Source organism: Furipterus horrens, unplaced genomic scaffold, assembly GCF_987537825.1.
Source record: "Furipterus horrens unplaced genomic scaffold, mFurHor1.1.pri manual_scaffold_2, whole genome shotgun sequence".
NCBI classification, from domain to species: domain Eukaryota; kingdom Metazoa; phylum Chordata; class Mammalia; order Chiroptera; family Furipteridae; genus Furipterus; species Furipterus horrens.
Genome location: NW_028327172.1, coordinates 11734833 through 11759069, shown reverse-complemented (window position 1 = coordinate 11759069; position 24237 = coordinate 11734833). Strand labels below are relative to the sequence as shown.

The 24237-nt window shown below is 50.3% G+C and overlaps 1 protein-coding gene across 3 annotated transcripts in view; it reads left to right on the top strand.

Annotated features, from left to right (window-relative positions):
* The window catches only part of CSTPP1 (centriolar satellite-associated tubulin polyglutamylase complex regulator 1), a 161546-nt gene extending 138798 nt beyond the window's left edge, over nt 1–22748 (top strand). For 2 of the 3 annotated variants that reach the window (XM_090261785.1, XM_090261782.1), the window contains exons 4-8: nt 4073–4157; nt 15863–15948; nt 18084–18279; nt 18930–19039; nt 22073–22748. In XM_090261785.1, coding sequence (XP_090117911.1) covers nt 4073–4157; nt 15863–15948; nt 18084–18279; nt 18930–19039; nt 22073–22326 — 731 coding nt within the window. In that variant the 3' untranslated portion in view covers nt 22327–22748. Of the gene's footprint in view, nt 1–4072; nt 4158–15862; nt 15949–18083; nt 18280–18929; nt 19040–21737; nt 21802–22072 lie in introns of all 3 variants that reach the window. The other variant, XM_090261789.1, reaches the window with a different exon arrangement.
* Nucleotides 22749–24237: the final 1489 nt, after the last annotated feature.

Here is a 24237-nt window from a genome sequence, read left to right as displayed (position 1 = left end):
GGATCAAAGATGCACAAAACCCTCTGGTCTAGAGCCAGGGACAGAGTTGATGGGACAATTACGAGATTTAGAATAAGAAAGTTGAATAGCTCTGACCACCCACGAAACAAGAAGCACCAATTTGTGGAGTGTTCTGATTTTGATCTCATACCAAAGACTTCTTATGTCTTTGCCTTTGAACTTTCAGGACTGGCTGGCTGAAACTTTCCTAATTGTGGGGATTCCTCTAGAGAAGGCATCTGTCGGTACTCACCACCTACCTCCCCTGCACCTGCCGGGCTGCTGAGCGGCTGGGGTGAGCAATGATGGAGTGGCCACCAGCACAGGTGTGCTTGCCCCCCACCCCCAGCCCTCCCGTGGCCTGTGGCCCCAGCACAAGCCGAGGTGCTGGAGGTGCAGTCTTTCCTGTTGACAGTAATTAGAAACTCTCAGACTCAATTTCTCACCTGAAAAAAAAAAAATTCCAGTTCACCTGGAGCTATTTAGTTTCTGCAGTTTGTTTGGAGGGGAAAGCAAGCTCTTAAGACTTCACACATTAATGGCTGATACGATCAAGATCCTGAACATGTTAGTTGGGTAAACCTTGGAGCCAGATGCCTGAGTTTGAATTCCAGTCCTGCCTCTTAAGCATGCGCCGCCCGAGTTTGTGTGTGTGCAATGGGAATACCAATAGTGGAGATTAGATGAGTTAACACATGTAAAACCCTTGAGAGAACAACGCCTGGTTCACAGCAAGGGCTCAAAGAATGTTAGTTGTTAGTATTATCATTATTAAGCCCACCCAGCCAGCCCTCAGTCCCCCTTCTTTCCCTCCCAGTCTGTCCACCAGGCTCTAGACTCTTCTCTCCTCACTCACCGGGTACTTGAATCTCTCTGAGCCTCCATGCCCTTACCTGTGAAATGAGGCTGAGAATAATGGAGTCTATTTCATAAGGTTGTTGTGAAGGTTAAGTGAGCCAATTCAAGGCCTGAGCAGAGACCTCAGGGACTGTTCAGTCTCACTAGTATTAGTCCTAAAGCACAGAGGGCTGTCTGGAAGAGCCTTGGAGATCTGGGAGAGTTCTAAAAGCCCCGGGACCCAAAGTTGACAGGAGCATTTAGGATTAACTAATGCCCAAGTGTGAGTCCTGGGTACTGGGGAGACTGCTGGTGTGCTCATTTGTGTCACACGGCGCCTGGAACCCAGGAGGCACATGGTAATATCATACGAATGAATACTGCAGGAGAGGACTCAAAAACAGGTTTGGCTCAGGCAACCAGACAGAGAATAATCAAAGCAAAGCACCCCTAGGTGTTTAGCGTTTAAAATCAGCAAGAAACACCCTCCTCCTCTCCTCTCCTGTCTTTGCTCCAAGGATTGAAAAACAAAACCAAAATAGCTCTCATTGTTTGCAGTTACTATGTTCTAGACATTCTGCTGAGTACTTTATAAACATCATCTCTTTTCATCTTGATTTCAACCATGAAAGGTAGGCATCATCATTTTTATTTTATACATGAGAAATTGAGATTTAAAGAGATTTACACACCTGGTAAATTGCAAAACCAAGATTTGAACCCTAGCCTGTGGGGCAGGAAGGGGTTAGCTCCCACTTGCTCTTCTTTGTTCTGATTTTGGAACAAATACCACTCACCATTTCCACTCACCATTCTCCCAGGTACCCACTGTACAGCCAAGGAGTGTCTCGAAGTGACAGATGCCTCTCCATGGAGGTCACCTGGCCTTGATGCTCTCTCACCACGGAGATCACCTGGCCTGGATGCTATCTAACCACGGAGATCACCTGGCCTGGATGCTCTCTCACCACGGAGATCACCAGGCCTGGATGCTCTCTCACCACGGAGATCACCTGGCCTGGATGCTCTCTCACCACGGAGATCACCAGGCCTGGATGCTCTCTCACCACGGAGATCACCTGGCCTGGATGCTCTCTCACCACGGAGATCACCTGGCCTGGATGCTCTCTCACCACGGAGATCACCAGGCCTGGATGCTCTCTCACCACGGAGATCAGCTGGCCTGGATGCTCTCTAACCGTGGAGATCACCAGGCCTAGATGCTCTCTAACCACTACTTCAACAGAAGCAGAGCCCCTTCCTCCCACAGTCAGGGTGGTACAAGTGTTTATTTGCCTGACTTATATTCATCTCTCTATCTTCCTTACTTTGCATTTGGGAAAGTCAAGCTCCACAAGTGATGGGCAGGATGTATTCTGTTTTTCTGAGAGACTGTTACTACATTAGAGAAGTAGAGTTGTTTTTGTAAATAATTTTCTGTCCTTGGGAAGCAGGTATTGAAATACATGAATTAGAATACAATCAAGAACCCAAAGGGAGCCAAGAATCTGGAACCAGGAGATTGATTCCCAGCCTTGTCCTTCTTGATTACATTTGGGATTACACAACTCTTTCTCTCTCTCCTTCTCATTTCCTTCACCCTGTTTATCTTCCCAAAGATTTTTTACAGGTAATTATGAGGATAAATGTGAATTCCTGTGAGACAAATTGACCCCCACCTCCAAGAATGGTATCAGGTATACCCAAAGTTTAGTCTGGAGAAGCACTGATGAGGCAAAGATGGAACTTCCCTTTATTTACTTCCTGCAAGAAATCTCTTCTCTCTACACATATATAAGGAGTTCTGGAGTGAGATTAAAGTGGGAACACATTAGATTCAGTGGCTTTTCTCCCTTCCCTTTGCCTTTCCTGTCCCTCACCCCAAGTCTACGAGACGAGTGGCCATTATTCCTTCTGTTGAAGAATAAAACCTCCTATTGGGCTGTGCCCGAGGTCAGGCTAGTGAGGAGAGGAAAGTACACACCCTATTGTGGCCAAGACGAAGGCCACAAAAGCCATCTTGATCCTTTGACCTACATTGACGCTGATTCTGTTCCTTGGTGTCCTTGACTTTGGCAGTGTGGTTAGTTTAACTCTCTGCCCCCACCTTGAATTGAACTTTGATGAAAAAGGAGTAGGAACCCAGGCCGGTCCCTGGGGATTTGGGGTTTTTGTCTTGGAAAAGCATCAACCGAACTAGCAGGGGCAGGAGATCTGAATTCCTGTGGCTTGGGCTAACTTAGGTCCAAAGAAACCAAGTGCCTATGATCATCTTCATTCCCCAAATGTGGCCGTGCCCTCTGGACTGCCTTCTCTCACTCATTCTCCCAGTTAGGATGGCTTCCAGGTTGCCGGCTCTTGCTTTACCATTAGTCTGTCCTTCCGTATTTGAAATGCCTGTGGAATACTGCTTGTGAATTGCTGCTGCATGACTGACCTAAAACCTTTTGGATTGGTACATGTAGTACCAAAATGACTTTTAAGCATCAGTGTATTTCCTCTCCCTTGGGGTCTTATAAACCTTCCTGAGCTTTGCCTTTCTGAGTCTTCTGTGGGGTCACAGAGCCTCATCCTGGCTCATCTCTCCCAAAGCACTGCTTCTGCATATCAGGAATTATTTGTCTGCCTTGATTGTATACCTCAGACCACTAACTTGGCTTACTATATAATATGATGACCAGATTTGTGTGCAGGCACCGAAAAGAAGCCAGTCTGCGTAATACTGGATGATAGAGTAATAAGGCCTGCGGGTCGCTACACTGTATTCTTCTCCTCCATACACTGCAAGACCGAGTTTGCCTTAGTACTGCTTCCAGATATTCTGTGGATGGTTTGGGGGCATGTTGTGGTGAATGTTACGGTGCCAGACAATTCCAGCAAATTTTACCAGCTTTTAAATAACTCCTTCTTAAAGATTTTTATACATAAGGAAGAGCAAACTAAGAAGGCTGATAAAGGTGCCCCCTCGTTCCCTCTTCTCCCTGCCAATTTTCAAACCAGTGAAGCTCCTTTGGCTAAAATGTTGTGGCTGGGTGGCCTCCCCCCCAGGAAAAGCTTTGTATAAATATTGATCTTAAAATCTCACACCTGGAGGTTAGTGGCTAACACACGCTTAACTCTAACCTTCAAAAGAGAGCCCTACTGAGACTGGGCCCGAAACCCATGAAATGAGCCAAAAGAGAGCAGTAAGTTCACGTGCAAAGACCTAATGTGTTTCTCTCCACTTCCACTTCAGACTTGCTGACCATGAAAGAATATCACTGTTTGCTGCAATTATTGTGCCCGGATTTCCCGCTGGAGCTGACTCAGAAAGCAGCCAGGTACGTCTCCCGGGCTCCTGGAGCCAGCTCAGCCCCTTGGGCAACCAGGCTTTTTAGAAAAAGCCAAACTGTGTACAAACAAACCATTAGGGGAGAATAAAACCATTAGGAGAGAAACCGGCATTTGGAGAGAGGTCTGTTTGGGGTTTTCCCAGAAACATAATACTCACTTGCTACGCATCCATACGGAAACCAAAGGATCCTCTGTGGTTTCTGTGGGGAGCCGTAGGGTCTGCAGAGAGAGCTGGAGGCTGGCAAAATGAGGAGGCAAACACACACATGCGCACACGCGCACACAAACCCCCGAGGATATTCTGAGAAAGGGGGCGAGGGCTGGCGGCGCCTTATGAGGAAGGGAGTTGGTGTGGGAGACTGGGGAGACATGAAGGTGATAAAGTGCAACTGAAGGAAGGGTCAATTGTATTCCTTAGGCTAAAAGGAGGTTTTCAAGATCATTCCAGAACCAGGAAGACTTGGCAGAAATAGTTACAACCCCCTAATTTCTGGTTTGGTGTCACTGTCATTCACGTTTTTAATCAAATGAGTTGAACTTTTAACACAAAACCTGAGCTAAGGTAGCAAATGGCAGTAGAGCAAAAAAAAAAAATCTTGTTTTCTAAAAAGTGTCATAACAGAATTTTTAGGAAAATACTCGGTCAGACACACCTCACTTTACTGTGCTTCACAGATACTATGTTTTTTACAAACTGAAGGTTTAAGACAACCCTGGGTTAAGCAAGCCCACCGTCACCATTTTTCCAACAGCAAAGTCCTAATAATAATTTTTTGAAATGCCCAGCTTCCCTAAATCATAATGAATGCATTTACCTTTATTCTTTCATTTAAATCCACTTACCTTAATTATCTCACTTAATCCTTATAAAAAGTCACTTCCCATTTTACAGAAAAATAAAGTGATATATCTCAATTAAAAAATAAAATAAGAGGAAGCCGCAGCTCAAAGAGTCGTTAAGTGTGTTGCCTGGACTTACTGATAGCTCAGTTGGTTGGAGCATCATCCTGTACACCAAGAGGTTGCGGATTCGATCCCCAGTCGAGGCAAGTATGGGAGGCAACCAATCAACATTTCTGTCTCACATCAATGCTTCTCTCTCTCTGTCCCCCTTCCTGTCTCTCTTAAAATCAATAAAGCATATTGATTAAATAAACAAACAAACAATCCCAGGTTCACCTGAATCCAAAGACTTTGCTGTCAACCTCCTCACACTTCATGACATCATTTCTGCTTGGTGGCTTGACCCCCTGACACCATAGCTGCATGGGCCACACTACACCAAGAATCCCCTCATTCCTAATATGAGCCAGCAGACCCCTGGCTGACCAGGAAGACAGGAAATCCACTGCTGCCGGCAGCTGACAGCAGCCTCGCACGGGGCGGCTGCCCTGCAGTTCCCACCCCTGTTAATTTTGCTGGTCATGTGCAAAACCTGTTTAGTGTTCATACACCCAAAATTTTACAGGTTTTTGAACCCCTCGTTGTCCAGTGCATACTTACCTTTTGCTGTGGCAACTGGTTACTGGTAAAAGCTGCAATTCAGGTTTTATAATTTTAACTTATTCTGCTCTCCAAAGGAGGATTAGATTTTTTTTTTCTCCTTAGCTTAAAAGGGTGTGGGAGATTATCTCTTGTAATTTAAAAACAGCCAAGTAGAGTTAGCTTCAAATTTCCAATGATATTTCCTCCTTTGGAATCAGATCATTTAAAGGAAAATTCAGCCCCAAATTTTTTGGGGGGGTCTAGTGGGAGGGATTTAGCATTCTTAAAGACTGGACTTAATAATAAAAATCAGCTACAGTTTCTATATAGCTGAATAATAAGAAATCAGCTGTGGTCTCTAAGTAGAAATTCCTAAAGAATTCTTTTAAAAAAAGAAGTGTAGTGGATGTGTACTCTGTGACGGCAGGCAGGATCATACCAGTTTTGTTTGCTGCTGATCACTACCGCTTAGTGTAGCAGCGAGATATGTTCTGGGCACTCCGTAGGTGTCTCCCAAGTGAGTGGATGTGTCAATGAATATTCCTTGTCTGGAAGTTTACATGGTTCTAAGGAACTAAGGACAAGTCAGGAACTATATCCTATATTCATTTGTTCATTCATTTATGTATTGATCAATTTTTTTTAAGATTTTATTTATTTTTAGAGAGAGGAGAAGGGAAGAGAAAGAGAGAGAGAGAAACATCAATGTATGGTTGCCTCTCACACACCCCTAACTGGGGACCCAGCCTGCAACCCAGGCATGTGCTCTGCCTGGGAATCGAACCTGCAACCCTTCGATTCACAGGCTGGCACTCAATTCACTGAGCCACACCAGCAAGAACCAAATATTCCTTTTTTAATAGCATTTTGGAGTACCATATAATTCACCCATTTAAAGCGTTAAATTCAATGGCTTTTAGTATATTCCCAAAATATATTTATATCCATTGCCTCAATCAATTTTAGAATATTTTAATTAGGCCAAAAAGAAATCCTGCACCCTTTAGTCATTACGCCCAAACCCCCTTATCATCCCCAGCCTTAGACAACTGCTAACCTACTTTCTGTCCCTATCAATGAGCCATTTATTTTAAAGTCTAGACATTTAAAATAAATAGAATCATATACTATATGGTCCTTTGTGACTGGTTTCTTTCCCTTGGCATGTTTTAAGGGTTCATCCATGTTGTAGCATGAATCAGTATTTCATGAAGTATTTCTTGAGTGCCAGTTTTGTGCCAGGAGCTATGTTACACACTGGGAATACAGCGATGAGTAAGTTATAGATTCTGCTGCTCAAGGAGCTCGACATTTGGTTTACTCGGGTACCAGCTGCTGCTTGCCACCACTCCGTGACGTATCACCTTGGTGTCTGTCACTGTCCTCCTTCCCTGTTCCTGAAAGGCAGGGGGCTTGTTTAGGAGTGCGAGCCTTCTGTCTGAGTTTCAGCCCGCAGTTCTGTGTCTGCGCCACCTGTCTCCCGGGTCCTTGTAAGTACTGCAAGGTTAGAGTAGAAGTAACAGAATCCTCTAAATCCGCAGATTCTTACAGTTAGTGATACCAAGGGCTCCTGGAGTGATATTGCCTAGCTGTGGCCAGAAGCTTACCGCTCCTCACCAGGAGGCCTACGGTTTGATCGAAGCTTCAGACCTTTAGGTGGGAGGAAGGGGAAGTACCGTGGCCAGCCTGTGCCAACAGCAGAGTGAGGGAACTGTGGGAACGTGAGCATGAACGACAGAACGGCCTAGGGTGATAATCAGGACACTGGCTGCCAAATTAGAGGTGAATTCAGAACTAGGGGAAGTTTGCTTTCTGCCTACGTGGGAGCATCAGGCTTCTCTGTCAGCCACGTCCCACCTCCCCGCCACATGCCGTTCTTTCCCCAATGCCACCCAAGCTGGTGTGCGTAGAAAAAGTGTATGTATCCCGGAAAGTGCGCTGATTGTGTAAGCCAGTCTCATTTTGTTCAGGACCCCAACTTCCCCCCACACAAGCCCGGCCTTCTGCCCGGCATGGCAAATGGGGGTGCCTGGGCCTTGACAGCAGTCACTATTGCCAGGCGAGGCGCTGCCTGTCCCAGCTCACTGCGGGACTCACCCTGCTCGGGCCACAGCAGGAGGCTGCAGCCTGTGAGGACGTGTGTGAAAGACTGTGAGTCCCGGGCAGCTGTACACTGGCGCCTGTCCGGGAGCGCGGCGCCTCCACATGCGCCTGACTTAAGCGCCGCAAGCATGGGGGGCGGCCAGGTCCTGTGGCGGCGGGCGTGAGCTGGGCACCCCGGAGGGGGAGGACCAACGAGCTCCAGGCAGTACCCAGCCCTGCAGCAGCGAGTCCTTCAGGAACTTCATTCCCGCGTGGCCACCTCGTGGACGGGGGTCTCCTGATGGCTCAGACCACGCAGGGACGGCCAGACTTCTTTGTTGTTGTCGTTCTCTTTTTTATTGAGGTGCAATTGACATGTAACATTTTATATGTTTCGGGTGTATGCTATCATTTGATACCTGCATATATTGCAAAATGACCACCACAATACGTCAAGTTAAGATCTGTCCCCATACATAGCTACAAATTTTTTTCTTGTGATGAGAACTTTTAAGATCTACTCTACTAGCAAAATATCAAGTTACTGAATGATACACAGGATTTGAAAACGAGCAAAAAAACCCCAGCTACCTAATGTTTTAAGAATGTAGGCATTTGTGTGAGTTAGTAGAGAGGGATGCTTAGCCCCCACGTTTCAGTAAATGAGGGCCAGACCCCCAAGTGTGGAGGAGAGGAAGGAGGGAGGGGTTTGCGTGTGGCTCCAACAGTATGTGTGATGGTTTACAAAGCTTTTAAAGAGGGAAGCAAGGATGGAAAAGGTTAAGGTTTGATCGAGTTGGCTAGTGGGTAGGCAGGTGTTTGTTATGTTATTCTCTGTAATTTTCTAAAGTTTTCAATATTTCATTGAAAACCAAAAGGATGGGCCAGGTGTAGGTAGAGAGCAGGGAAAGGAAAGGCAGTGCCGGGGTAAGCAGCCCGGGAGGAAGCCAGGCTCTCACCAGCAGCGGCCTAGAGGACCCCAAGAAGCCAGAGGCCCAGAGCTTGAGGAGTTTGCGGCCATGCATTGTATTTGGGTACAGGGACACCTTGGAGACATGGTGGGTTCGGGTCCAGACCACTGCAGTAAAGTGCGTGTTGCAATAAAGTGAGTCGTAATCCTTTTAGGAGTGGAGGGTCTTGCCTACAGTGAGGTGCAGGGAAGCGAGGTATGCTTTCCCCCAAGAGAACGGAGCAGCTCTCCCCCAGCTGTAACGCAAGGCTTCTTGGGAGGGGCCGGGCATGGAGTTTAAACGGTGACTGTGTCCTTCGAGCTGTCTGCTGGAAGAAACATCCCTGGGACCTGAGCTTCCAGCCCTCCTGAGGGCAGTCGCTATACGTACACTGATAACGAACAGCAAGAGCGGCAGAAAGGACAGCGCCGCCAGCAGGAAGGTGTTACGGCCACGGGAGAGCCCCGAGCCCACTGCTGCAACCCAGGCGCAGCTGCAAGCGCTCTAGGAACTGACTCCAGGCAGAGGGACCTGCGCTCGGCCCGGCTCGCAGGTCTTTCACCGCCAGCTTGTGACGGTGGTCACATTTCTGAACCTCCCTGACCCTCCCCGTTGTCCATGAGGATGCTCACTGGGCTCGCCCCGCAGGACTGACGTGGAGGGACAGGGAAGGACGGCTGTGCAGTGCTGACAGAGTGGGCCCCTGAGGCACAGTAACCGCTGCCGCCACTGCCGTTACTGCCCGCGCTCTGGATCAGCTTCCGAGGCACCGCTGGGTAGGGGGCGCTTGGGGTCCCCTGGTGGTGCAGACTGGGCCAGGGCAGAACATTGACCTGGACATCCCTCCCTGCTGGGAGGGCCTGGACCTGTGGCAACTTGTGTGGCACATGGTCACCTCCCACCCAGACCAGAAGACAGACCACCATAAGGAGGCGTCACCCAGGAAGCCTTGACAACAGCCTTTGCGCCCCCCCCCCCACCGGAAGAGGGAACCAGAGTGCAGTTTATTCTCACTCATGGGCCTGACATTAAAGCGCAGACTGCGGAGGGGCACTGAGCCCAGACGGACTGCGGACACACTCATGAAGGACAGTGGTCATGTGACCCCCAACAAGCAGGGCAGTCGTGGACGGGGGCTCTTCTTTCTGGCCCTGGCTGCGCTGGCTGCCCCCAGTGTGGACTCGAATCAAGGCAGCTTCCGCCCAAGAGCCTCTGCCCGGCTGGGTGCTGGCGGCACTTACTTCCTCTGAGCTATATTTTCTTTGCTATTTTGAGCTCTCCCAGCAGCACCTTAAACAAGCTAGAAGAGGCTCAGTTTCCTCATTATACACTAGGTAAAATACATCATCATACTGACTCTTCACAAGGGTCCTATGAAGCGGGAACGATGATTATCTTTCCTCTTTACACGAGGGAAACTGAGGCTCGGGGAGAAAAGGTAACTTGGCCAGCGAGTGCCGGAGCTGGCGTCTGATCCCAGGGCTGCAGACTCAGAACTCCAGGAAAATGGGTGCAGCTCCAGCCACCAGCCCAGGAACACTGACCCTGAAGGGTGAATAGGAAATTGGCAAGTCAGCAGGTTTGGCCTGGAACCTGTTGTTTCCTGGGCACTCATTTACCTCCCAGCCGGCCAGCCAGCCCACCCCCAGCTGCTGGAAATCAGCGAGGGAGGGCAGGAACGGCCAGCCCCGCAGGATTAGCTCGGACCCTGCCAAGTGCTTTCTCCATTCCAGTCGCAGCCGCTGGACCCCACCCTTCACGTGGTTCTGCTCCGAGCCAGCCTGAACTGGGGCGCCTTTACTTCTCCCCCAGAGGCCCTCTCTCTGGCCCGGAGGCATGGCCTGCAAGGATCCCTCTGCGACCCAACAGATTTGTACAGACTCCCGCTGGCAGCAACCCCACGTTGGCTGCACTTCAAAGCAGGGGCGGCCCGGCTCCTCCAGGTGTCAGAAGCAGCTGGCACGTTAGCCGAAGGCCTCTGGCAGGAAGGGGTGTTGAGCCAACTGCCATCAACGGGAAAACAGCACATGTGGATGACCTCCTCTCCCAGAGAGTCCTTCTTGAGGCCGCTGGGGGTGGGGACAAGTTTGAGTTCAGGATGAAGGAGCTAGCTGTCTGTGGGATATGGGTTGTCGCTGTCACCAAAGGCAAAGGCAGACCTGGAAAGCCTCCTTCCTGCCTTTTCCTACGGTTCAGAGCACTGGTTTGGAGATGGACAGCGAGCATATGACGTTTCTAAAATCACTCTCTCTAAGTCTTCCAGCCTTTCTGCCGCCACAGTCCTCCAGACAGCACACTACTTCTCCCCCAGCGCCCGGCTAACACAAGAAGCCGTCAGTTCTGTCCACGCTGGGGGCTGTCAAAGCGGGCCGAAGCTCTTCCATACTTGGGCGAAGTACGAGCCTTCTCAGGCTTCTGCTTGGATATCTCCGGCAACAGGAAACTCCCTGCTTCACAAGGCAGCCACGGTCCCAGAGCTGAGAAGCTTGAAAAGCCTCCTGGAGCCAAACGCTAGATCCCTGTGACATCACCTCAGAGGCAGCCCTCACTTCGCCTTAGACCCCTCTTCCAAGCTGCAGGGTCTAATGCAGTCATTTGTCTGGTATCATGGTCTGCAGACTCTCCCCCTCTCTGGCCCCCTGTTCTGTGGCTCTGGTTTATTCCTCTTGAGTGGACTGTCCACAGCTGAATCTAGCATCCAGCTTTCACCCGGCCAGGGGAAAAGAAAGGGCACCGTGGCCTCTCTGATTCATTTGTTCATGCTTTCCTTCACTCAACAAGTATTTACTGAGTGACTGCTACGTACCCTGCACTGTGCTGGGCCCTGGAGTCGAGCAACAGAGAGACAGCAGGGTCACCTGGTAGGTCTCACAGTTCCAGGGCAAAGACAGACGTGAACAGTGTGAGGAGGCAGCAGAGAACGGTGCGAGCCAGTAGCAGGGAGGCCTTCCCTAGTCTGGCATAAAGAAGGGTCCCCGGAGAGGTGCAGTGTAGGCTGCAACCTTGAAGGGTAAGTGGGCCTCAGGTAGGTGAGGAGAGGGGCCTGGAGGGCGGGGGGCATCACAGGTAGAGGGACTGCCTTGTCTGAAGGGCCTGAGGAAGGAGGCAGCATTGGGAAGAACTGAAGGATCGCTCTGGCTGAAATATAATGAGGGTCACTGCCTATAGAGAGCAGTCTGGAAGGAGAGGGGAGGCAGAGGGTAGAACATGTGGGTAACAATAGGACTCTGTTCTGAGGGTGATGGGAGCCCCATGAGTTGTAAAATGGTCAAATTTGCATCTTAAAAAAGATCTTTCTGACCCCAGTATGGCCACTTAATTAGAAGAAGGCAAGAGAAGTTGCAGGAAACCGGAAGAGGTCATCCCATAGTCCAGGACGAAGAGGTGGAGGTGGAGCCCTGGCAGTTGGTTAGAACATCCCAATGATACACCAAGGTTGCAGGTTCCATCCCCAGTCAGGGCACATACAAGAATCAGCCAGTGAATATGCTTAAGTAAGTGGAACCACAAATCGATGTTTCTCTCTTTCTCTCCCCGCTTCTTCTCTCTCTCTCCCCACTTGTCTCTCTCTAAAATCAATCAATAAAAAAAAATGTTGAGAGGTGGAGGTGGACATCAGATGGTTGCTGTGAAGGAAAGTAGAGAAATACAAGTGAAATGTCAGGGGTAGGACTAATAGGACGTGGTGGTTGATTGATGTGGGTGGGCAAAGGAGGGAGTGTCCAGGATGCCAGGAAGACTCACTCCCAGGTTTCTGGCTGAGCAGGGTAGTAGGTATTGCTGGTAATAAAAGCTGAGATCCAGGGGCCTTTTCCAGCAACCAGTCTCACTGCTTGCAATCAAGAAAACCCCTCAGTCCACCCTGGCTGGTGTGGCTCTGTGAATTGAATGCTGGCCTGCAAACCCAAAAGTCACCGGTTCGATTCCCAGTCAGGGCATGTGCCTGGGTTGTGGGCCAGGTCCCCATTTGGGGAGTGTGCGCGAGGCAACTGATCTATGTATCTCTCGCACATTGATGTTTCTCTCCCTCTCTTCCTTCCTTCCCTTCTCTCTAAAAATAAATTAATAAAATCTTTTTAAAAAATAAATAAAATCCTCAAGACAAGAACCCAGTGTGTACTCTCCCTTCCCCACACATTTCTCTTTCAAAAAAAAAGGAAGAAGGAAGGAAGGAAGGAAGGAAGGAAGGAAGGAAGGAAGGAAGGAAGGAAGGAAACCCCTCAATCCTTCTCACACGTGCTGCTGGGACCCAGCCACATGTCCCTCAGATAGAAAGCCCCTGCCCTGTCACCCTGCCCCAGCTTGCCTGTTGGTCCCACCGGACCGGGGTAAGTTTCTGCTCACCAAGGAGCAGAGGTCAAGGCTGGAGCACACACAGCCGCCCTGCTCCCGAGAGACTACCACCCTCCCAGGGTGGGTGTGCTGCCCTCTGCCGGCCGTGCTCGTGTTCATGCCCTGCTGCCCGTCTTAAAGGAGGGTGTTAATGTTCACAGTGAAGAACGGTCCCTGACCGCAGGCTGCAGGCAGGTTCTGAGGCTGCAAGGGCGGGCCCTGTTCGCAGCTTCTGGTCCCATGTGTGGCTGAGAGAGGAAGGTGCTTATGGGAGTTGTCCTCGAAGCTCCGGAGTGCGGCAGGCTCGCCTTGGGAGCACGCAGGTGAGCGAGAATTAGACCGTCTGGAATTAGACCGCGCGATGGTCGCACAACTTTGTTAATATACTGAAAAACAATATATACTTTTAAAAAGGGCGGATTTTATGGTATTTGAATTGTCTTGCAATATAAACAAATGAGCAAACAGATAAATTAGAAAATAGTAAATGGAGATAAATGCTATAAACAGGAGCACTGGGTCCAGGTTGATGATAAACAAGAAAAGCCAAGTAACATCTTCAAAGGCTTTGGCTCCCCTTCGTGGTTTCCTGCGAGGGGATGTTCTCAGCCCGGCGCTCTTCCTTAGTAATTAACGTCAGGCCGTTTGGGTTCTAGCTGTCCTGGGAGTGGGACAGGAAGGAAAGGTCACTGGCTTCTCTCCTCTGCGGACTTCGCTGCTGAGCCGGGAATGGAAAAGCTTTGAGGTGTTGGTGCCTCTTCTTCCCGGGGCACTGGGAGAGCTCACTCTCTGCCTCTCCTGCCTCCCTGCGCATCCAGATAGAATCTGGGCTTTGTGCCCTCTCGGTTCCTTTGTGTCTGCCCGTGTGAGAAACCGGGGTGACTACGTGCCTGTGCCTCAGTCCTGGGTCCCAGGAACCACTGATGGCGGGACCAGGGCGCCCTCCTGTGGTCCTCGGCAGCATTGCTTCTTCCCAACCTTTGGCCTTGAATTTTTCCAGCTAGAATTTTAATGTTCAGCTCTGGTAGTTGGGGCAGTTTTTTTCTCCCCCAAGAGATATATGAGAAACAGCTAGATCTTCAGATATAGATGAAAATAAAAAATATAAATTAGCCACAGAAACTAAGGAATAAAGGTTAGTGTTTACAGTAGTCCCTCTATATCGCGGTTCACTTATCACGGCCTCACTGTATCACGGGATTTTTAAAAATATTATATTTAATTATTTATCACGGATTTTTCGCTCTATCACGGGATTTTGTGGTACTGTATACAAATGTTGTTAAAGTTACATAGGTTTAAGAGTGTAGAATATGTTTAAGAACATAAGTAGTGTTTATAAAAGTGTGGAAAAGGTTAATAAGGGACTGGGAATGGTTTATACGTGTGTGGGAAGGGTTTCTAAAGCCTTAAAATATATGTAAATACTAAAATAAATATAAGGTTCCTACCTCGCGGATTTTCACCTATCGCAGGGGAGGTCTAGAGCGTAATACCCGCGATAAGTGAGGGAATACTGTATACTCTATTTTAAAAGAGGCAGTGTGACCTCATGGAAAGCACACGGCCTGTAGAGCCAAGCAGACTCACCAACTCTGTGACTTTAGCAAGTTAACTTCTCCAAGACTTAATCTAGTCACCTGTAAAGTGGAAACGATAACAAGACCTGCCCCACTGTTGTGGGATAAAATCTAATACGGGTTAAATACCTTGTCTAGGGCCTGCCATAAAGTAGGTACTCAGTAAGTATATACCTGTTTCCACCATTTTCACTCTTCGGGGCAGATCGGAAACCAGGGCCACCTGCCTTGAAACATTCCAGGGGTGCTGCTCACATTGCAGTCTCTCTAAAGCCCCTTCCCCAGAGGTGAGCGATGCTGGCGCTCTGGAGCTGATGTTATTGCCAGTTCGCGGTCCCTCTGTCACGGGGCTGTGCAGAGAGGTTTAGAAAAATATGTGAGAGAGCAAAATAAAACCTTTTTTTTTTTTTTTGAAAGTGTAAAGATAAAGCCAGCCAGGCCCAGTCAGAAACCGACTGGGGTCCCAGCGCCTTTTCAGTGGATGGGTTTGGCACCCTGCCTGGCACATGGATGGAGCCCAGCGAGTGCTCATTTCCTTCCCTCCTGTTCTCGCTCTGAGGAGGCCCTGGGCAGGCCCTGAGCAGAGTATGAATATGACTTTGGTCTGATCCTTTTCCTGTGCAGTGTATGCGCAGTGGGAGGAGCAGGAGAGAGGAAAAACCAGGAGGCAGTCAACTTGTGAGAGCGGACGGCAGAACGGAGCAGTGGCTGCTGTCATGTCACCAGATGTGTTGCGTTCTTTGGCCCTCTCAAGTGCAGAGTCCCCAGTAGCTCTGTACCCCCTTCCCTCGTCTGCCATCTGTGTCCCAGGACTGGAGGTGCCTGTAGCTCTTCGGGCCCTCGGGAGCTTATTCAATCTCAGTACCATTGCCAAGACCCTTTTAAACCTCTTGGCTGTTCTTTTTGCCTTTTCTGATCAGCTGTATTTATTCTGAACTAAATGGTCCTCACTGCAGGATGAAAGGGTTTGCTGCTTAAGTGCATGAAAAGAAGTCTTGGCTGCATTACAGTTGTGCCCTCTCCTTGCTGCCCAGCCCCCTTTCCTCCCTCCTCGTGCCCCATCCACAGAGACCAAACTGGGAGCTGCCCTTGGTCCTGTGGTCAGCTCAGTGTGGTGGCAGCACCCAACTGATGAAGAAGTGAGGTGACTGAGAGGAACTTGTTTTGGGGAGCCTTCTCCCAATGTCTTGCTGCCCCGAGGGAGACTAGAGCCCCAGGAATGGCTCTCTCTCTCTCTCACACACACTTCTCTCTCCCCCTCAGGATTCTGCTCATGGACGATGCCATGGACTGCCTCATGTCTTTTTCAGATTTCCTCCTGGCCTTCCAGATCCAGTTCTGCTACTCAGGTGAGAGTCTCCAGGATGCACGTGGCTCCTGTCACACCGCATCTCCCTCTCCTGCCCCACTGCCCCCTCTGTCTCTGTGCCCGGCACACATGCTTCTCTCCCGCACTTCCTTCCATGGTGTGCTTCTCCGCGGGTCACCACAGGATGTCTACTTCTCGTCGCTGGTGGGCACAAGATTCCGTGTGCAGAGCCTGCTTCCTCAGTGTCCGCAAGACACAGAAAACCAGTCATCAGTGCAGCAAATCAGTTTAAGGGATACTGACAATAACAACAGCAATACACGCCATTGTTACAATATCTGACAAATTCAGTATTTATCGAAAACTTAGTATGTGCCTGGCATAGCAAGCACTAAGGACATTAATCCGTGTAACAGCCCTAAGAGATAGGGCCTTTAAGACAGCAGTCCCCAACCTTTTTGGCACCAGGGACCAGTTTCATAGAAGACAGTTTTCCACAGACCAGGGTTGGAGGGGATGGTCTCAGGGTGATTCAAGCGCATTACATTCAAGCTCACCTCCTGCCGTGCAGCCCGGTTCCTAACAGGCCCGGACGGTACCAGTCCGCAGCCAGAGGTTGGGGACCCCTGCTTTAAGGGGTAAGCTTACAGAGGTAAGTAGCAGAGCTAATACGTGGTGGAGCCCAAACTTGGACAGAGGGCCGCCTCCCAAGCCAGCCCTGTCCGGAGGGCTCTCCACACGGCTTTAGATAAGCACACACTAGTCCTGCCTCACACCCCCAGCCTGCTCCCCAGTGCACACCAGCTGTGCCCTTAAGTCCCCTCTGGAATCGGGTGAATAAAAATAGATGAATAAATACAAATGCATAGCAGCTCACACACACATCAAATGGAATGTTGGGTTTAGAAATTGCTGACCATGTCCACAAACAAACTTGTTTAAAACGAGCTCTTCCAATAAACAGAAGGCTGTCCTTCAGGCCTGGACATGGCCTTCTTGCCAACTGGTGGCCCAGCCAGCCTGGCCTCACTCAGACCTGACATTCTGTTGTCTTGATGGCCACCCATGGGCCTGGTCAGGCAGGGGTCTGGGGCCTGGGTCTCACCGCCTGCCCTTCACAGCTCCAGGCGTTTATTTCCCGTTGTCTAAAGCTCTTGGGCTCTAGAGCAGGAGCAGCCAAATCTGAGAGAGCCTTCCCCGCTGCCACCTCCCCAAGCCCCCCTCTCACAGCAGCGTTGGGCCGAGTGTCGCTCCTGCCCAGCCGTGGGTGTCAGTCAGCAGTGAGATGGGCCCTGGGTCACTGCTCACTGACATGCCTTGACTACTAAAATTCAAAATCGATTTCAAATGTTTAATAAATCCTCTGCTTGCAGGCTTTCTCTTCCACACTGGTATTCCAACATGCATTCTTTTTTTATCCCCACCCAAGGACATGTTTTCATTGCTTTTAGAGAGAGGGGAAGGGAGAGAGAGAAACATCAATGTGAGAGTGTGAGAGAGAGAGAAACATCAGTCAGCTGCCTCCTGTACATGCCCGGACCTGGGATCGAACCCGCAACCCAGGCATGTGCCCTGACTGGAAATTGAACCCACAACCCTTTCGGTTATGGGACAATGCTCCAACCAACCGAGCCACACTGGCCAGGGCTCCAACATGCATTCTTGCGTCACAAAGGCAGGTGGCCTCAGAAGAGGGGGCTTACAAGTGGGAGCACGCACGCCTCCACTCGCTTAAAAACATTTATCGTGATTTAATATGTGCCAGGCCCAGTGCCAGGCGCTGGGGAGGTAGTTGACAAGGCATGGTGCCCGCCTTTGTTCGAGGCTCTTCCATGCCAGCAAGGAGACAGCGTAAACAAACAATTGCTCAGAAAACTCATCACTAGATAATGCTACGAAGAGTAGAGGGTGCTGTGCGAGTGTGTAATGGGGGGTCTCACGTGGTCTAGGAACCGCTGCCCAGAAGAGGGGACATTGGAGCTGAAGCACATATTAGTGTCATCTCGCATGAGTGTGGTGGTTACATGAGGCCAAGGTTACAAGGGCGCCAGATCTCAGCGCGCCATGCCCTGCACACTGGCACTGGGGTGGAGCTGAGCTAACCGAAAGGCAGGCACAGTGAAGGGACAAAGTGTCTCCCTGGCTGACCAGTGCCCCCTCCATCCTGGTTCCCAGAGTTCCTAGAGAGTGTGGCTGCTATCTACCAGGACCTGCTGTCGGGCAAGAACCCCAACACGGTGATCGTGCCAACGTCGTCCAGAGGGCAGCACCGCCAGCGGCCCCCCTTGGGCGAGCCCAGCATGCTGGAGGGGGTTGAGGCTTCGCTGTTCTACCAGCGCCTGGAGAGCTTGTGTGACCGGCACAAGTACAGGTGAGAAACGGGGCCCAGGGGTTGTGGGCTGCAGCCCGGGCGCAGGCCTGTGGCAGGCTGTTCTCATTGGTCCAGGGCTCCCAGGGTCCTGATGGTCATAGTGTCAACTAGAACAGGGCTGTTTGCCCTCAGGCAGGCTGCTGGCAGCAAGGCTCCCCGGGTCACTTAGGGAGAATTGCTTTCCCTTGGGCAAGACCACTGTACATGACCAGCTTGGCCCCTTCTCCTTCTCGGGAGATAGACTGGCCTTGACATTTTAGAGAGAGGGAGGAACACTCACTGTATGAAGAATTCCCTCTACAGAAAGGGAGGGTTAAGCTGTCCTCTGTGGCACGAAGTCCGCTTAGAGACAGAGCAGCCACTTTGGGTCTCTTTCTAGAAGAGGCTGTTTGTTATCTACTGCCATTTCCCCGTCCCCTCCCTCCCACCCCCTCCTAGTGAAAGCACCAGTTGGTGAGCCTGCCAGCCCTTTTTGGTCACAGTCAAGGCCTCGCTCCTTGCTCCTGGCCATTGGCCATCCTACCCCAGGGTCTTCAGGCCCCCAGGAATGTCTAGTCCCTTTGTAGTGTCCTCCAGGCCTGAAGGTATGGGTGGAAAGAGGACACTCAGACTTGCACATCTGTGAACCTAGCATGCATTCTCTCTCCTAGCTGCCCACCCCCAGCTCTTGTCAAAGAGGTCCTGAGCAACGTTCAGAGACTGACGTTCTATGGATTCCTTGTGGCTCTCTCAAAGCATCACGGAATCAACCAAGCCCTAGGTAAGCCGGAGCTCGCTGTGGCCAGCCTCCTCTGGCCACACAGTACAAAGCCCTGTAGGAGCTGGCCTCTGTTGGCAGACCGGCCCCGTGAGGAGAGGGCACCACTATCTGCCGTGAGTTCTCAGGGCCAGACTCAGGCCTGGGAAGCCAGAATGTGCACAACACAAGACTGTGCCCTCTTAGGCCTCTCACACTCCCATGTGGGGGGACAGCCTTCCCTGCCCACCCCTGCCCCAACAGGAAGCACTTGTCCACGGCAGAGGTGTGCTCAGCCCCTCCCTATAGAATCCCCAGTTCTGTCTGGAGGGTGGCCTGGCAGACCTAGGGCTGTTTACTCCGGGGCTCTGGAGATTATATATCAAAAAGCCCTGGCCCTGGCTGGTGTGGCTCAGTGGATTGAGCACCGGCCTGCAAACCAAAGCGTCGCCAGCTCGATTCCCAATCAGGGCACATGCCTGGGTTGTGGGCCAGGTCCCCAGGTGGGGGTACGCAAGAGGCAACCAACCACACATTGATGTTTCTCTCCGTCTCTCTAAAAATTAATTTAATTTTTAAAAAAGCCCTGGATCCCATTTGTAAAAAGGGCAAAGGTGTGTCTGGGGAGGCCTTTTTCCCAGCCGGAAAAAAATGTGATTAGTCTGAAAGGGAGCAAAAAAAGGGGGCGGGGGGATACCTGCGCTGACCCAGTTTTTTCTGTCCATCGTTTTATTCTCACTGCTGGGCCATCCCCCCAAACCCCCTCCCACACCCGCTGCTCTCCTAGGGGAAGCCTGAGGGGTCTTCTTTGTCTCTCCTTGAGGGATCCAGGTGTGCTGGGAATCTCAGAGAAGAGACACACCATGTTCCCCTTCCTTCTGCCAGTTGAGGGAATGGGGTCAAAGGAAGGAAATTTAACATTCGTTAAATAGCAGCCACAGCAGGCCAATACTGGACTAGATGCTTTAGATCTTACTCAAGAGAGAGCCTACTGGGGTGCTCTGGGGTACATGGGAGCGCACACCCCAGCAGGACTGACTGCGAGCCCATGCAGCCATGATGCCACCTGGCAGCCATTATCCTGAGTTAATCTTGGGTCATGCACAGGTCTGGAGGCCAAGTGAGGCTGGAAGCCAAGGTCACTGACTGGTAGAGAATAGAAAGGAGACAAATAGGAGTCAGAAGTCAAGAGTGAGGGAGTGGCAGGTGGGAATTTGCTTAGGTTTTCTTTGACACTCCTAGGAAACTGACCACCCTCCCTTCCTTTCCACCAATTACAGCCACTAGGAAAGAAAAGGAAAAGCTAACTAGCATCTGAGTCATAGCCTAGACTAACCGCATGCCCTCATTATTTCTAGGGCCTTTAAAAAGGACAGTCACTCAGTCAACCACTTTTATGGAACACTAGTGCTGGGTGGAGTGGGAGACGGGAAGAAGCATGTGGTCTCCGCCCTCACCTGCGACCTAAGACAGAGATGTGGCGGTCCCTGGCTGCAACAGTTGTCAGCCTGCTCTTTAGTCGTCAGGGCACTCCACCACCACCACAAAATGAGAGGGTGCCATGGAACATAGTTTGAAAACCACTAACTTAGAGCAAAAGGAACCAGGAGGCATCATGTGAAAAGGCTTTGGAAAAACCAGGAATTGAACTAGAGCCAGATGGGTTGCTTGAAGATCGAGGCTTTCTGGAGACCAGCATTGTTAATTGCCAGATCGGGGTTCTGAGCACCAGCAAGCTCTTCTCCCCCAGCAACTGGTTGGTGAGAATCTTTCTGTCTGCAAACTTGAGCTCCACCTTTCTTCCCACTGTTAACGGCTGGGCTCCAGGGAGCAGCTGAGACTCTCTCCCCTCACCTTTCTCCAGGATCAAAGAATTGATCCCCTTAGTTTCTGGCTGAGGAAGCCTGCTGAGAGAGATTTGTGACAGCAAAGATGGAACAGCTCTCCTGGTAGCTTCAGCCATGCCAAGAAGAGTGTGGGCTCCTCCTGACCCAGTCTTCTCTTCTCACCCCTGGGACCCTCCCTAGAGGTCTTTGTGGTCAGCCTGGGCCACATCCTGTATCTCTGGCTCCTTTTCAGCCCAATACTGCGGGGCCTCAAGGAAGGACTAAACCCCCCGCGCCAACCCGGGACCCACCACCTAGTCTTGGAAGGGATTGCCGTTTGTGCGGTGACCTTAGGGTCTGGCGATGTCTGCTTAGCCAGACATCGGGGGGGGGGGGGGGGAGCACCAGACCAGGAGGCTATTAAATGTTTTAAACATTAAATGTATCTAGCGGTACCCGAAACTCTGCCCTGATAGCACTCCTCTTAAATTTCTTTTAAAACCTGTTCCCCATATCGTTTTTTTTTTTAATTTTTTTAGCTTTTATTTATTTTTATTATTTTAGAGAGGAGAAGGGAGGGAGAAAGGGAGAGAAGTGTCAACATGTGAGAGGTACATTGATCAGTTGCCTCTACCACACCCCCAACTGGGGACCTGGCCCACAACCCAGGCATGTGCCCTGACTGGGAATTGAACCAGTGAACTTTGGGTTTGCAGGCCAGCACTCGATCCGTTGTGCCACACCAGCCAGGGCTGTTCCCCATATCTTTTAGATCAGCTCACATAGGCAGCTATGAAGATGAGGGGCACAGACGCACCTGCTGGGAATGGGGCTGTCTGACCAGAGCCTGGTGGGAGGACCCTCAGATTGTTTCGTGCCCCCCAATTATCTCCTAGGAGCTTTGCCTGACAAAGGGGACCTGTTGCATGACCCAGCCATGGATGAGGAGCTGGAGCGACTGTAAGTGTCAAGTGGGAAGGCGCAGCCCCCTTGTGGGGGAAAAACTCAGCCGGACCTGGCAATGCCGCATCATGGGGTCGCACAGTGCTTGTCCATAACATCTCCATTGGTCAGGGAAGGGTTTAGGGGCCAGCAGATGCCTGAGGTAGCCGCTGTTTGAGTCCCTTGGGAAGGTAGCCCACGGTTTCATTCATATGCAGGAGTGAGTGTGGAGGTCCTGGTCTCTGGGCAGGAGGTAGCCTGCTGCCCTCTGGGCTTCTCTACTCCTTAGGCTGGCCCAGCTCCCAGACCTGGTCAACTCGGTCACTGCCAGTCCAGAGGCCAGCTGCCTGCCTTCCCGGACCCCTCACCGGGCTGGCTTTTCCTGGAGACCCCTCCACCATGCCCGCAAAGTGGATGCAGACAGCGATGGCTCCACTGAAGAGACGGACGAGTCTGAGACTTGAGGACTCAGAAGGGTCCCGTCGACAACTACTCGCCCGCCCCTGTGCCATGCTGCCCTCTGCTGGGGAAAAGGCCACATAACAGCCCCAGTCTAAGACCTGCCATGGGGGTTCTGCTACTGGGCAACCCAAGCAGTGACTCAAGCAAGTTAGCCTCCTCTCCCTGTCCCCGTCAGCCCTTGCACTTCAGTCAGGCCCAGGCTGACAGCACATTGAACTGAGGCCACCAGGAAGGGTCATGGCCTTTGCCTTTTACTGACAGTCACCACCTAAGATTCTTCTCAACAGCCACTCCAGAAAGAGCCATGCAGGGCCTTGCATGCTCAGGGTGACACTAGAGATGCAAGTAAGGGAGGACATCACAGTGGCCTTGTACTGGAGGAAGGCCACTGGTCATAATGGGATGAAGGGTGGGCAAGGAGACCATTCCACTTTCAAAAACTGCTTCAAGCCTCCTATGTCTGAGTTTAATGTGAAGTGAATAAAGTCCCTTGTGTCTGCTAAGTGGTGAGTCTAAACCCACTAGACCGAGGAGGGGGTGAAGGGAAGGGGTGAGTTCGGGTTTTTGGTGCGGAGTCCCAGCTTTTCCAGTAGGTGGGGGCCAGAGGACCACTCAGCCTGGAGACCTGCCTCTGATAACGGGCAGAGGGGTCTACCTCTTGCATGACAGCCTTTCAGAGGAGAGATACTCACAGCCGGAATGGGCCTTCAAAAACAAGCTCAGAGGGTTCAAGGCCAGGTTCCCATAACTTTAAAGACCCTGGCCACAAAGGGTCAGCACTGCAGAGCCTTCTAACCAGTTCCTTTCTTTTTTATTAAAAAATTTTAAGTATATTTTATTATGTTAGTTGTCCCAGTTTCTTTTTCCTTTGCTCCCCTCTTCCCAGTGCCCCACTTCCCTCCAGCAGTCCCACCCCCCTTAGTTCATGTCCATGGGTCATGCATATAAGTTCTTTGGCTTCACCCTTTCCTATATTATTCTTAACTTCCCCGTTTTGTACCAACCAATTATGCTTCTTAGTCCTGGCACCATTTCCCCATTTCTCCCCCTTCCCCCTCCCAGCTGATAACCCTCCAAATGATCCCCATACCTATGATTCTGTTCCTGTTCTGGTTGTTTGCTTAGTTTGTTTTTGTTTTTATTTTTTAGATTCAGTTGTTGATAGTTGAGTTTGTCATCATTTTAATGTTCATAGTGTTGACCTTCTTTTTCTTAAGTAACTCCCTTTAACATTTCATATAATAATGGCTTGGTGATGATGAACTCCTTTAGCTTTACCTTGTCTGGGAAGCACTTCATCTGCCCTTCCATTCTAAATGATAGCTTTGCTGGATAGAGTAATCTTGGTTGCAGGTCCTTGCTTTTCATCACATTGAATAACTTCTTGCCAGTCCCTTCTTGCCTGCAGAGTTTCTTTTGAGAAATCAGCTGAGAATCTTATAGGCAACCCTTTGTAGGTAACTCTCTACTTTTCTCTTGCTGCTTTTAAGATTCCTTATCTTTCTCCTTTGGCATTTTAATAATGATGTGTCTTGGTGTGGTCCTCTTTGGGTCTAGCTTGTTTGGGACTCTCTGTGCTTCCTGGACTTGTATGTCTATTTCCTTCACCAAATTTGGGAAGTTGTCTTTCATTATTTTTTCATATAAGCTTTTGATTTCTTGCTCTTCCTCTTCTCCTGGCACCCCTATGATTTGGATGTTGGCATGTTTAAAGTTGTCCCAGAGGTTCCTGAGCCTCTGATTTTTCCCAATTCTTGTTTCCTCATTTTGTAGTGGTTGACTGTTTTTTTCTTCCTTATATTCCAAATCACTGATTTGAACCCATGTCCTTCCCTTCACCATTGGTTTTGTGTGGACTTCTTCCCTTATGCGTTTGCCATACTTAAGCATATCTGTCAAGCCTGTGAGCATCTTTATCACCAGTGCTTTGAACTCTACATCTGTTAGGTTGGCTATCTCCTTGTCACTTAGTTCTCCCACTGGATCCTTGAT